General features: G+C 41.2%; 1 protein-coding gene across 4 annotated transcripts in view; it reads right to left on the bottom strand.

The window, feature by feature from the left end:
* Positions 1 to 2,999: 2,999 nt before the first annotated feature.
* Positions 3,000 to 14,919, bottom strand: part of GABRA2 (gamma-aminobutyric acid type A receptor subunit alpha2) — a 72,347-nt gene continuing 60,427 nt past the window's right edge. For all 4 annotated transcript variants that reach the window (XM_083630652.1, XM_083630653.1, XM_083630654.1 and 1 more), the window contains 2 exons: positions 8,707 to 8,909; positions 3,000 to 6,271 (listed from right to left, as the gene is read on the bottom strand). In XM_083630652.1, coding sequence (XP_083486778.1) covers positions 5,975 to 6,271; positions 8,707 to 8,909 — 500 coding nt within the window. In that variant the 3' untranslated portion in view covers positions 3,000 to 5,974. The remainder of the gene's footprint in view (positions 6,272 to 8,706; positions 8,910 to 14,919) is intronic.

Raw genomic sequence — 14,919 nt, 5'->3', positions numbered from 1 at the left:
GAAAAACTTGTTTGATCGAGACGATAGCGATCAAAATGAAATGAAGTATACAACAGGCAACAATGGTTCTATCATGCAATCTCCAACTCTCTCTCTCTCAAAAAAACAACAACACACACACACAACCCCCCCCCCAAAAAAAGCATTATAATCTTTCTCCTGCTTTTGAGAATGGCTGCAAAGGGAGGGGAGAGAACTAATTAGCTAGGAGCTAGTGATATAACCACCAAAATTACTACTTAACATACATTTAGGAAGTGCTGGACACAGTGCCATCCATATGAGTGCAACTGTCCTCATCTATATCCTATTAGAATGCAGTCACAGTTCACAAGCATCAGCACCGGACAGACTGACATCATTTGCTCTGTGCAGGACATAGCTGTAGCTCTGTAGTTGTAGCCAGCACTGGGCCACCACTACAGCTACCCATAACTTGAGAATCAGGGTATTATTGTTGAATTTGGAGGCATTAATTTTTCCGTGAGGTATGCTTTTGCTAAAAACAACGTAACAATTACTGCCTCGTCTATTTAAGTAGGAATGGGATGGGTATAAGGCTGGGTAGGCAAACTAAGGCCCGGGGGCCCAATCACCTTCTAAATCCAGCCCGTGGATGTTCCAGGACTCAGCGTGTTTTCACATGAGTAGAATGTGTCCTTTTATTTAAAATGCATCTCGGGGTTATTTGTGGGACATAGGAATTCGTTCATTCCCCCCCACATAGTCCGGCCCCCCACAAGGTCTGAGGGACAGTGGACCGCCCCCTGCTGAAAAAGTTTGCTGGCCCCTGGGTATAAGCAAAGCTATGGTTTGTGCCTTTGCAGTGAATCTACTAATATTCTATGGTGTTTATTATTATTATTAGTGTGGATGTAAACTGCTTCCACTGATGGGGACATACTACTGCACTGGATGCCCGTGTGTTACCAGGCCAGGTTCCAGGCTCGAATTTACAAGGCCCTTAACAACTTGGGTCCAGGATATCTTAAGGACCAGATGATCCTTTATATCCCTGCCCAATCACAAGGGATCTTGGGGAGAGTCTCTGTTGGTGGTCCCTCATGGCTCAGACTCACAGCTTGTAACTACTAGAAGCTGTGCATTCATTGTTGTGGGCCCAACTCCCTCCCAATTTACAATTAGAGAGGGCCCTCTCCTCGCTGAACTTTAGCTGCATGACAAAGACTTCCTTATTCTAGGAAGCTTTTAAATGTGATATTTGAATTTATGTTCTGTTTAATTATGGATGTTCATGGTTCATGGTTAGCTCGATTTTTTAATGCATGTTTTCTGGGAAATAAGTTCCATGATGTTCAAATGGGCTTACAGTTCCAGCTAAGTGTGCATAGGATTGTATACTAAGAGTTCAGACATATGACAGACTGTATTAAATAGTTCTGTTTAAGTCAGCATTCCTAGCTTTGGCTTCCAACAGTTCTGACAACTGCAGCAGGGCGAAGATCGGTCCCTTGGTGCAGACTGAATTTACAAAACGAACAGTTATCCATAAATAGGAATTGAATTTTTGCACATATATTAGCACTGATCCAAAGGAAGAACAGGAGGGACCTCCTTGATTCTGTAGGTTTTTTATGGGTCTACTGTCCCTTAAGAACATGTGCCTTACTGAGTAACCAATGCTAAACTCATCCCTCTGCCAATTTCTAGAAGACAAAGTTCTGATTTTATACTGTTTAAGAGAAAAACATCTCAGCTGTCCACCTAGATTACATGATGTAAAATATAGTCATTGGCCTTCTTATTTCAAGGCCCAGTCCTATGCGGTACTGAGAGCTGTCAGCTCCCATGGTAATTAATGAGATTGAAAGCACGTAGCATTTGGCAATAAAAGAGCTTGCACATCGCACACCAGCAACAAAGCTCCAATTATTACATTCCTGGGTGCTCTCACAACCCACTGACCACAAACTCTGGATCTCCTGTGCTCTTTGTAGTGGGAAGAAAGCAACAAACGAACTGGACTGTTATCATATTACTTGAGTAAATCGTGTCTCTAACCACCTGGTCCACCCTTGGAATGAATCTGAGTTGGGTAGCCCAAAAGAGAGGTGTCACAGCCAACAAAATATGGTAGTTATTTTCTTCCCCCGACAAGCAGCAGTGGGCTTGTATATGCCCGATATTAATACAGATGGAGAATTCTCCCAAGAATGTAATGTTTAAACAGGACAAGAACTGATGAGATGGGCCTTGCTTTAAAGTCATGCTGTCAGAGCCCTTTGCCAAAATCAAAGATAAAATTGAATAAAATTGTCTATATTACTAGTATTTACAAGTGCTTTACATATGTACATATTTATATATTTATTTGTACCTGGAAAATGTAGCATCAAAGGGTATATTTATATTTTACAAATAAAACATTTTTTTAAAGATATGTATAACTGTACCATGAATAACTTTTTTTTTATTGCTTGCCTTCAAAACTTGCACAACTTTATCACACATTTCTGTACTACACAGATCTACGTTATATATAAATAGGTATGAAAATAAGGATTTTTTTTCTATTTTAATGTTTCAAATAAAGTGCTCATTTTCCCCAACTACTGTTACTGAAGAGGATGAATTGATTAGAGGGGATCAAATGTATACATTATGGGGAAGGTAATGTTCTATCCTTTCAAGCTATTCTCATTGTGTTAAGTATCTTACCTGATTTTGGCTGCAACCCTACACATGGTCACCTTTGGAGTAAGTCCTGCTGAACTCAGTGGGGTTACTTCTGAGTTTACATGTAAAGGATTGAACTATTAATCTCAGAAGATCTATTTTACCTCAATGTTCTAACCAATAAAATGCATTTGTGACCTTGCCATCAATATTTCTCATGCAGAGTAAAGACCATAACCACATTAAAGGAAAATGAAACAATACAGAAAATAAAACAGCAAATGGAAATATCGTTTGATTTTTGTGCATGTGTGTTTCCACTTCTTAAGGTAATTTAAAATTGTTTTAGAAATATTTAAACAGTGTTGTTAAACTTTGCAATATCTAGTTATGCACTATACTCAAGTACTGTACAAAACTGCAATAAATGACACTATACGACTACATATGCTTCTACTATAAAGACACCATCAGAAAGGTGGATCTTTTTTTTAAGGTCAACTAATAACTGCTAATATGTACGTGAATCAAAATACCTTTGACTGGCCAAATGTATTATTAAAATCTAAATACAGTACACAATTATTTATGGTAGTATGATTTACAGGGCCTTTTTGGGGGTATAAGGAATATTTGCAAAGGTTTCATGAGAAATAGTTAATGGATCAATATTAAATATTATACAAAATTTGCAAACAGAGGCTCCAGTTTTGTTTCCGTTTGCATTTAAGTACTGATGATGCACTGGATTTTCTTTTCTTAAAAAAAAAGACCTCCTCTTAGCAAAATTATTTCTAATATATAAAGTCATTGTAAATTTATGCCAGCAAAGTGTAAGCTTGCAATTTACAAAAGCAGCAATAATCTTTAATCATGAGGACCCCCTCATGAAAACGAAATCCCAAAGAACGGTTTCCAGTGGCTGCTATGGATACACGAAGTTAACCTTTTAAGGCAGATTTCATGGAAACTGTACTTCAGAAAAGTAGTACACAGAAGTTTTATATTACCAATATGCTTAAACCCTGAAGAGTAACTGAAAGCTTTTTTTTCTGGACATTTGGCTTTTTTCTCTCTCTCTTTAATTTATAAAAGTTTCAATTCGCAAGACGGGATTAATACTTAAAATTGCATCGTGAATGGCTACTATGTGCAGTATGTTACTGGGTAACCTTGTAAACCTACAGCTAAGAATCTGGAATGTTGCTCTTTGTGAAATTTCAGAGAGCAAATTGAACCATTTGCAAAAACATGTTCCCATCTGTATTGGGTCCCTGGAATTTTTTGTGGGAGCACATCTGGATGAATGACTTGCCTTTGTGAATGCATGGTCACTGCCGATATAAAACACAGCTATAACATTTCTCACTATCGCCTCAAACAAACGGATCGAATCCAAAGACCAAGCATAATTAAAACAGCCAGGGCTTATCTACACAACTTTTTCCCTGCCCTTTCCAGGGACAGATCCATGCTTTAAAGTTTCATGCCTGAGAGCTCTTTTCTCCCCACCCCGGAGCATAAACCTGCTCTTTAAAGCTCAGTGCAACAAACAGCAGTGGAGGAAAGGTAAATGTAGATAAGCTCTCAGATGTGTTGACCTCCAAATGTTTGCACAGTTATTTTCCTAGTGCTAGCAACAGGTAGGTTTTATAGCAGCTTTCACGTTTCCGCTACTACAAGAGCTTGCACAAATGGAAGAACGTATTTGGGTTCAGTTTTGCTTTTCTCATACGACGCTCCGGTGCCAAACAGTCCCTCCATGAGCAGAAGACAGCTTCTGCATGTAGGTGGGCAAGCTTTGAATCAATGGATTCCATTTGTACATTCAGCTGCAAGTAGTCAACTGCACAGCAACCAAGTGTAGTAACATGTGAACCAGCCCTAGGACTGCTCATCTGAAAGATCCAGAGTTTACCATTTATTTAGGAGAATAGCTCTCCTTCTGCATATCAACGAATTACAAAACAACAACTCTAATACCTGATCTCACCTTACTGTGCACTATTTACACCCCTGACCCTGAATGTTTATTTGGGAGTAAGTTCTGCTTCTCTGTGCAACTGCAGCAAAAAAGAAATATCCTACTTTGATTGTTCTGTACCACTTGCCAGACAAGCATCCCTTTCCTGTTATATCTACCTGAATATATCAGAGCCAAAACAGCCCATGCAATGCTATGTAAGGAAGTGCCTTTAAAGCTCACCACAGAAAACATCTGTGATTAGCCAAGAAAATAATGTATGAAGTCATTGTTATTAATTAACACAGCCCCTAATCATGTTTTTCCCATATGATTCTTTTTATTCATATTGAAAAAGAGCCATATGACCCACCCCTCCTGGGCCCAAATCAGGGAACTGTTAACAGCTAGAAGAACTATTAAGGACTGGATGAATATTGGCCAATGTTTTTCACTAGGAGCAAGCAGGTTTGTGTTGTTTACTTTGGTGTATCATCACTTTTTTATTTTTTAAAAAGTATGTTGTCAACTTTTACCACAGTGTGGCATGGAGAGGTTGGCTCAGCATCAATTCCCTTGCCCCCGATATCCCTCCCCCCACATTGCACAACTGCTTTTATAAAACACTTTAGCACTGGACAGAAAGAAAGAAAAAACACTTTTGCTACAATGATTGATATGAATCCAGCATTGGGGCTAGGCTGGAAACTTTTCTTTTCTTGTGAAACCCGCCCAAGCACCCAATCCTTTTGCTTCAGGAACAGAGTGCTGACCGTACCACAGATCTAACTGTTAATCAGCAACTTCAGCGCTTGACTCAAAAGTAAAGAGGTGCTTAACCCTGACATTCCAATAGCCTTTACATATATCTTGCATTCATAATGGTTGCGAATAAGAGAATACTTGAGCTCACCACACACCTGTAATATTTACATGGGCACTGCTACCGTAAGAAATTAAGGTTACTTCTTATAAAAAAACCCTTCTCTTTTAAATGATAGTTTCTTTGCATTAAAGTAGAATCAGTCATTTTATAGAAAAATATCTTAAACTTTAAATTAAAAAAATAGTGTTACTAAATAGTTATGTAGGACCATATGCGGTTGTATGGATATAATTCAGCATTATTTGAATACCAGTTTAGGAGAACTCACACGGATAGGAGAGCGGGCTATATTTGCCATGGGTGCCATCTGTTTACAGATCCCATGAATAAACTCTGTGCACCTCCTTTGGAGATAAATGGACATGATACCTATATACATTCTGTACATCTCGGTTCACGGGTTAGCAGTTATTAGTCGTACTGTACATAGGAAAACAATCTGATTATAATGATGTTATACGCCCTCAGCATAAAGTTAAGGTTTGCTCCTAAAACCCATGTAAGACAGGTTCCCTGTTTAGATATGTTGCCCAGTACACTAGGTTGAAAGTACCAAATAAGACTGGAAAAACTATTCTCGACATCCTGTCGATTTTACTAACACTGTTGAAGGTTTTCTTTGCTTCCTGTGGCTTGGCTTCCGGCTTGGCTTTGTTGGGTTCTGTTGTGGTAGCGCTCTTGGAGATTGTCGGGAGAACAGAGTCCTTCGTGATATTTGGTGCATAATTGGCAACTGCCACTGCATAGGCGTTGTTTTTCTTAATAACCGATGCCTTTTCTTTTTTCTGTGGGGGAACAAAAATGGCATTTGATTACCCAATCATGGTACTTGCATTATGTCACAATGGTGGCTAGTAGTTTTACTTACCCTTGCTTGAGTCCTCCCCCTCCCCCTGGGTGTATGAAATACTGTAAGCTCCTTTTCAGGGGCATGTATACACTGCAGCATTGAACAGGCACTAATAATAATAATAATAATAATAATAATAATAATAATAATAATAATAATAAATTTATTATTTATATCCCACCCATCTGGCTGGGTTTTCCCCAGCCACTCTGGGTGGCTTCCAACAGAATATTAAAATACAACAATCTATTAAACATTAAAAGCTTCCCTAAACAGGGCTGCCTTCAGATGTCTTTTAAAAGTCTGGTAGTTGTATTCCTGGTAGTTGCTTTCCTCTGAAAATCTCGCCCAGTGCATACGTGAAAACAGGCTTTGCAGAAACTGGAATTATTTTGACGAGGCTCTCTCTTTCTTCTGTGCAAATGTATAGCTGAGTGGGGATACATGCAAATTTCACCTGCCTTCTTAGAGTACCTTAGCATACCTTCAGGTCTTGTTGATACATAGCAACTCTAATCTCAGGTGTTTGCTCTAATAATGTGGAGCATGTGTAATTCCCACATCGGCTGCAATGTGTGCCTAGATTCAGCAAGCCTCTTGGTAATCTTTCCAATCTTTCTCTTCTCCCCAACACACAAATAATACACATCTACAGAATCAAGTGATAAAATCGGCAAGTTGCCACTGACAAATACAGGACAGAATAGAAAATGATGCCTTGTATAAGTGATGCAAAATCCTAATAGGCTTAGGAGGGAGACAGATGTTGCAAGGAATCTGACTGCACAGTCAATAACATATGTTCTGAAAATGTTCCAGTGTTCCTTTGGAAACTTCAGAATCTCCTCCCGCCCAAAAGATTTTAGTGAACTAGTGCTTATGCTCAAACATAAGGCTATGTAGGGCTGGGGGCAGGAACCATCCCCAATAAAAAATATCTCTTGTCTCCAACAGTTGAGTTGCTGCTTTAAATGCTAATACATCTTCCAAAATATCCAATGAAGATTTCCAATTTCCATCTTTTGTGATCCATGGGTATTATGGGACACATCCAGAAAACCTTTGTGATGTTCCTAACCTTAGAACTTCTCTGATGTTCAGTACAATCGGATTCCTTAAGCCTGCAAATTTAATCTACACACAAGTTCTACTTTCACACAGTGGTGTAGCGTGGGTTGTCAGAACCCGGGGCAAGGCAAGTAATTTTCACCCCTAACCTGTGGATTTGCGCCCCCTAACCCTAACCCCCAGATGTTGCGCCCGGTGCGGCTGGCCCCCCCTGCACCCCCCACGCTACGCCACTGCTTTCACATGAGACATGTATGTAGCAAACTAGCAGGTTGAGCAACAAGTTGGCAAAACAACAAAAACAACAAAAACACACACACCCTTTACCTGGTTGGTGTGGTGATTAGAACATCTTGGGCAAAGTCCTGCCTCAGCTCTGAGAGTTGAAGAAAAGGATGACCATAGGCCCCTATCTCTGCCCCACAGAATATCCACATTACATTGCCCTAGCTTCTTGGGAGGAAGTGTGGTAAACAACTATAATAAATACGTAATTTATTTGCTTCGCACAGGGAAAAATAGCCCCCATGAAGAAGATCCCTATTTTCTGTGGTGAAGTGAAAGGTTCCAAATGGGGAACTGGAACAGGGCTCTTAAGTAGGGTTTAATGCAGCTTTGCAGATTAAAATGGAGTAAAATAAGAGTAAAATTGCTGACTTTCTACCACTAACTGGTTTGAAACTAGCTCCAATGTGAACTAATTATTTTGATATTTTTATGCAGGTTTTCAGGGCAAAAAAACCTCTCTCGGTGCAGTTTTCAGAAATAACATTTATTTTTATTTATTTTTATAAAAAAGAACCAAACACACCAGAGAAGTGTTTAAGCTAAAACAGCAAGTACCAGGTTTCTCACATAACAGCATAAATGTGGGGCTGAAATATGAAGTGTGGGGTTTCATTAATCCTGATTAAGGTTCGTCATAGGAAAGTAGCTTTGGCCTCATTCATTTTTGCGCAACAAACTGACAAAGATAATGAAATGCTGCCTAAGATTATTTTGGATATTTAACAGGCATAAATGGGCTATTGTTTAATTTGTAGGCAGCCTTGGGACAATATTTGTTTCTCCAAGATGAAGCAGATGGAGGAGACTCCATATGTACAATTTAATTTCTGCTGAAGTGTGTGCTCAAACTGTCAGCTTCTTTTCCTTTCCTCTCCTGCGTTAATCTGCTCTGCCTTTATATTGGTTTTAAGACTTCAATTATTTTTCAGTAATAGAAAGCTATCAGCTGTAGATGCTACTAAATTGATTTCTTAGAATTGGAAGGAACTTTAAGCACGTTTCTTTATCACTCACCTTATCGTTGACTACGCTTTTCCCATCCCACGCCCATCCTCTTTTTGTGAAGTAATTTACAGTGGCAAATTCTATCAAGGCAGAGAATACAAATGCATAACAAACAGCAATAAACCAGTCCATAGCTGTGGCATAGGCTACTTTGGGCAGTGAATTTCGAGCACTGATGCTTAAAGTTGTCATTGTTAGCACAGTTGTGACTCCTGGGGAGAAAACGGAGGAAAATAAAGTGTTGGTCAGGGTAATTCAGAATGTTTTTTTTTTTTGGGGGGGAATATTTATCATCAGGAGCAAAAACTAGTGATTACAAATGATTAGTGTAAAGCTGCTGATTGCAGCTAATAACAACACTATGGGGGCTTGATCCAGAATTCAGTGGAGAGAGATAAAGCTCTACAGAAGTCACAGTTAAGATGCACATTGTGACTAAGAAAGTATGCAAGATTATATGCACAAAACTTGATACTACAGTGGTACCTCGGGTTAAGTACTTAATTCATTCCGGAGGTCCGTCCTTACCCTGAAACTGTTCTTAACCTGAAGCACCACTTTAGCTAATGGGGCCTTCTGCTGCCGTGCCACTGGAGCACGATTTCTGTTCTCATTCTGAAGCAAAGTTCTTAACCCGAGGTACTATTTCTGGGTTAGCAGAGTCTGTAATCTGAAGCGTATGTAACCTGAGGTACCACTGTATCTTTGTGCAGATACATTGGGTGGTAGCCAACTAAACGGTTCCACTTATACAAGGACTTTTGGCTGTGCCGTGGAACCCCTTTCCTCTTTCTGCACCCTGAGGAAATCTGCCCCAGAGGGTTGGGGAATCGACAAGAAGCGATTTACAGGTTCTGCAGAACAGTGTGGGTAGAAGAGAGGACAAGGAAATGCCACTGCACTGCTAAGCACCCTTGTTTAGTTGGATACCACCTACTGCTTTTTAGGGTAGCAATAATGTGACAAATTAGCACCAACAGATAATATGCAATTCTGCTTCTCTCCTGCAGGAAAATGAATGAGCTTCACATATATCTGGCAAAATGAAAAGGCAGATGAGTAGGTTTCTGCTTGACATGTTTCACAAGAACTACAAACAGGTGGGGGTGGGGGGCGGGGGTGGGGTGAGCACAAGTCAATTATTTATTATTTTTCAGGGGTTGTTTGAGATATCAGGAGTTATCCCTCTGACCATATCCAATACATTATTTGAACTGCTAATACACAGTGGCTTGAATTCAGTGCTCTATGAATTCAGTGCCTTTCCATGCTGAAAAAGGTACGACAGGGCAAAGCACCAAATTCAAACAATATTGAATTAAATGCATAGGTGCAAATAAACAGTCACACATTCACAATATTTCCTTGGCAGCCATGGGTCTATTCTGGTGCTATTAGGAGCAGATTCTAAGGTTTAGAGTGCATTCCTAAGTATACCTTTGAAACTGCAGCTTTACCAATCCCATGTTTGACACCATATGACAGGCATCCCCAAACTCGGCCCTCCAGCTGTTTTGGAACTACAATTCCCATCATGTCTGACCACTGGTCCTGTTAGCTAGGGATGATGGGAGTTGTAGTCCCAAAACAGCTGGAGGGTGGGGTCAGGGGATGCCTGCCATATGACATCAGGTGATGGGCAGGTGGGCGTGGCTTGCACCAAAGGCCTTGCAGGCCAAATGGAGAGGCCTGCCATGCCTTATTAGGGCCAGAGCTTCCCCACTAGTGTAATGAAAGCTCAAGAGAAGAACACGCAGATTTATTTGTTAGGTTGCAGGTATCTGCTATTTGTAAATTGAGTTGGCATTTCCCCCCCGCCCACATCATATTTATATAAACAATTCTAATTCTTTTTTGTTCTTGGGATCTTTCTGTTGTAAGCTAACCCCATAAAGGTAAAGGTAAAGGGACCCCTGACCATTAGGTCCAGTCACGGATGACTCTGGGGTTGCGGCGCTCATCTCACTTTATTGGTCGGGGGAGCCGGCGTACAGCTTCTGGGTCACGTGGCCAGCATGACTAAGCTGCTTCTGGCGAACCAGAGCAGCGCACGGAAACACTGTTTACCTTCCCGCCGGAGCAGTACCTATTTATCTACTTGTACTTTGATGTGCTTTCGAACTGCTAGGTTGGCAGGAGCAGGGACTGAGCAACGGGAGCTCACCCCGTCACAGGGATTGGAACTGCCGACCTTCTTATCAGCAAGTCCTAGGCTCTGTGGTTTAACCCACAGCGCCACCCACGTCCCATAGCTAACCCCATACCTTTTGTCTAAAATTTGTAATTGCTTTATATGTATTTGGGGAGGAAGACTCAAGCTTCAACAAATGAGTCTGCATCTGTTATGCGTAGTTTGTCCATAAACTGAAACTCGTGAGGTAGTTTTCTGGCAGGGTTTAGGAGAGTCATTAAATAAATTACTTGATGCCAAGAGTCTAGTCTCCTCCAAATGACAAAGATAGTAATCTGAAAACAGCAGAAGTCCAATATTTAATACTCTTTCCATTTTTAGCTGTGATTTTTTCATTCAAATATAACATACTTTGATTAAGTTTAATTAGAATAAGAAACTCTCCACATTATCTGTCCTCCCCCAGGACAGAGAACTATGCAAAGATGATTTGCCTGTGGCTTACTGTCTGACCTGCCTTTGTACGAAAATTAGCAATGCTGAGGAAGAAGGCATAATTAGTACAAAAACAAAAAAAAATCTCTATTGTATCACAGAGATGGCAATCTTTTAGAAAAAGTTCTTACCACAAAAGATATGTATACCACTACAAACACACACACACACACGGATTAATTCAGTGAATTTTGTAACATGTCTCCATATCTATCTGAGTATTATTTCTAAGCAACTTGGGGATCCTGTTAACATTTCTCACAACTCTAGTTTTCAACTGAAGGGCAAAGAAAAAGAAGCAGCAGTAGTAGTCACTATTTGGTCCTTGTCAGGGAACTGCCATCGGAGCCAGAGGGAGAGGGAGGGCTCCAGAGGGGTTCCGGAGAACGTCCCGGGAGGGAGAGAAGCAGCCCATCTTCTGGGGAAGGAATTCAGCGTAGCACCAGTGGAGAAGGGGGGCAGATGGGGGAATCGGCGAGGTGGCTCCATGACTCCTTGCCGGGGACCAGCGGGGAGAGTAAGGGTCCTCTGCTTGCCCACACCCTCCTTGCGCAGAAGGCTTCCGCGCAGGGAGAGTAGGCGGCGACTAGGCATCAAAGAGCTTCTTTGCTGGAAGAAGTTCAAGAAACACCCACTGACGGATTCTGCCAGCGATTGAGACAGCCACGGGTGAGTGGCTGTCCGGACAGAAAGGGTTCACCCAGGTAACCCAGCCAGGTGTGGCGTCGATTTACGCACGAGCAACCCCTAGAACCATTACAGTCCTCATATTTTTAATAGATTTCTCAATGCTAACAAAATTGTGCAATCAGGTTATAAATTCCTGTTCATGCACTTGACCTCTAAAATTGAAATATTTGTGATCTAAGTCAAAGGCTAGGGACGCGGGTGGCACTGTGGGTTAAACCACAGAGCCTAGGACTTGCCGATCAGAAGGTTGGCGGTTCGAATCCCCACAACGGGGTGAGCTCCCGTTGCTTGATCCCTGCTTCTGCCAACCTAGCAGTTCGAAAGCACGCCAGTGCAAGTAGATAAATAGGTACCACTATGGCGGGAAGGTAAACAGCGTTTCGTGCGCTGCTCTGGTTCACCAGAAGCGGCTTAGTCATGCTGGCCACATGACCTGGAAGCTGTATGCCGGCTCCCTCGGCCAATAAAGCAAGATGAGGGCCACAACCCGAATCGGCCATGACTGGACCTAATACTCAGGGGTCCCTCTACCTTTAAGTCAAAGCCTGCTCTTTGAAAGAACATTTTGGTCAGGATTGACCAATGGCATGCAAACTCTTCTCTGCACAAAAGGTAATTTTGGACTTGTGCTTCCGAAATACCAATTTGGAAATGAAACTATTGTTGAACCCAAAACAGATTATGAAAAGGTCCTCTGGCATGTCATGCGGTAAATTGTACCTGCTCTTTATACAAGTCAATATTCAGCACATGTAGCCCAGGACTTTAGATCCTATACCTGAAAAACTACTTTGTGTACTAACAAAGGTGGTGAAGGTTTTGACTTAGATATCCTTTGTATGCTTTTTTAATACCCAGTGTATTTAATGTGTCTGCATTTTGCAAGTTTTCTTTTTTAAAAAATAGTTGGCATTTAATTAGCAGCACAGAGTCATTGACTTGCATTGCTGAAAAAACACAAATGGCACAGATACCTTAAGAAATAAAAAGAGATTGGAATCTTGAACCAAACAATTTTGTGCCAGCTTTATGCCTAGTCCCTGAAGGCACAATCAAATGCTTTTCAAATGCATCTTCTATGAAGAACATAGTCAAGATTTATCCAATTAGCAGCACTGCAACTTTTTACACAGGCTAATTTGAAGCAAGGCAAAGACAACAAATCATTTGGTCGTAATTCACCATGGACACTTTAGGTCAACCACATTAAACAGATGTCATAAATGAAAGAAACTGGAGAGCGTGATTATTAAAACTGCCTCATTATCCCAAGTCCTTAAATGCAACCTACTGCTTATAAGTACATTATGTGAGCAAAGTGAAATAGAGAGGGGGGACAGAGAGTAGATCTCAGACAAGAAATACTCAACATCTCAGTTTTTAAAAATAGTTTCTTTTTAGGCTGCTTCAGGGTGTGTTCCAATATAAAAAGCAAGCTCACTCATGTGCATAATGCAGAAGAAGAAGAAACTTTTCATGGATAAGCACAGTTGTAATAGTCCACATTTGGCTCATACACCACTGTGGCATTTGCCTCCTAGGTGGGTCATAAGGAAAGGGTTAAATGAGTGTGACGTGATTGGCCAGTGGAAACTGATAGGAGGAGTTAGAGTGAGAGTTGGAGTTGTGTGAACATCAGTGGAGAGTTGGGAGTTGGAGAAGGAAGAGGGAGGAATAGTCTGTGGGCTGGTTGAGTTGTGTTGTGAGAGAGTGAGAGGAATTGTTAGGTGGAGTCAGATAGTTAGTTGGGATAATCAGTTTGAAGTTGTTAGGAACATTGGGTCAGTAAAGAAACTAAGATTAAGAAACTACCAAGAAAAATTAACTGAAACCATAAGCTTTTTCATGCTTATAAAAATAAACTTGATTATTTGTTAATGTTAACAACTGTCTGGACTCCATGTGTACCTGTGAGAAACGGGTTGGTGGCAATGAAGAAAGCAATTACAGTGGTGGCACAGGGTCAATAGACCGTCAAACGTCCGGGGACCCTGTGTGATCACCACACCCACTATTCTGCAAGCACATCTGCTCTTGGATTTGAGAATGGTCCTCATGCAACTCCTATTTTGTCAATTGTGCTTGGATGTATTCCTAACCCAGTGCTAGCATAGGGAAGCTACCAGGGTTTTCCCCTGCCTGCCCCAGGCAAACACACAAAGGAGGCACACCTTATGTTTCTCCACTGTAACTTTAACTCAAGTGGCATTCAAGGAAGATATTGAGGTTACGTTTCAAGTCAGAACAGCTGAGGAATGTTTAGGCAAGCAAAAATAATGCAGGTTGGACATACAGTGGTACCTCGAGTTAAGTACTTAATTCGTTCCGGAGGTCTGTTCTTAACCTGAAATTGTTCTTAACCTGAAGCACCACTTTAGCTAATGGGGCCTGCTGCTGCTGCCGCGCCGCCGGAGCACGATTTCTGTTCTCATCCTGAAGCAAAGTTCTTAACCTGAAGCACTATTTCTGGGCTAGCGGAGTCTGTAACCTGAAGCGTATGTAACCCGAGGTACCACTTGCCTCTGCATGGGGTTTTCACTGCGCTGAAACTGTACTCCCCTCCATCCATCCCATGGGAAGGTTGGATTGTTGGTACTGAAAATCCCTATAAGCCCTGAAATATCTCCCTCTCTCTCTCTCTCTCTCTCTCTCTCTCTCTCTCTGTGTGTGTGTGTGTGTGTGTATGTGTGTGATGTTTGCCAAAATGGGAGTGGTGTAGGCTGAGATACATAGAAAATATTATGTTGAAAGAAAAAAAATGTAATGAAGGGATATGACTGCAATGAAAGGCGCAAAAAACGAGTTCTTAAAACTGGGCTGAGTGGGGGGAAATGATATGGGTTCAGTTTAGAAGAGGTTGCCATTGGCAGCAGCTTCCTCAACTTTTCCTCTTCATTAGTAGTGAT

The sequence above is a fragment of the Podarcis filfolensis genome, assembly GCF_964270895.1.
Source record: "Podarcis filfolensis genome assembly, chromosome: 9".
In the NCBI taxonomy this organism is placed as follows: Eukaryota; Metazoa; Chordata; class Lepidosauria; order Squamata; family Lacertidae; genus Podarcis; species Podarcis filfolensis.
This window is presented reverse-complemented; position numbering and strand designations above follow the sequence as displayed.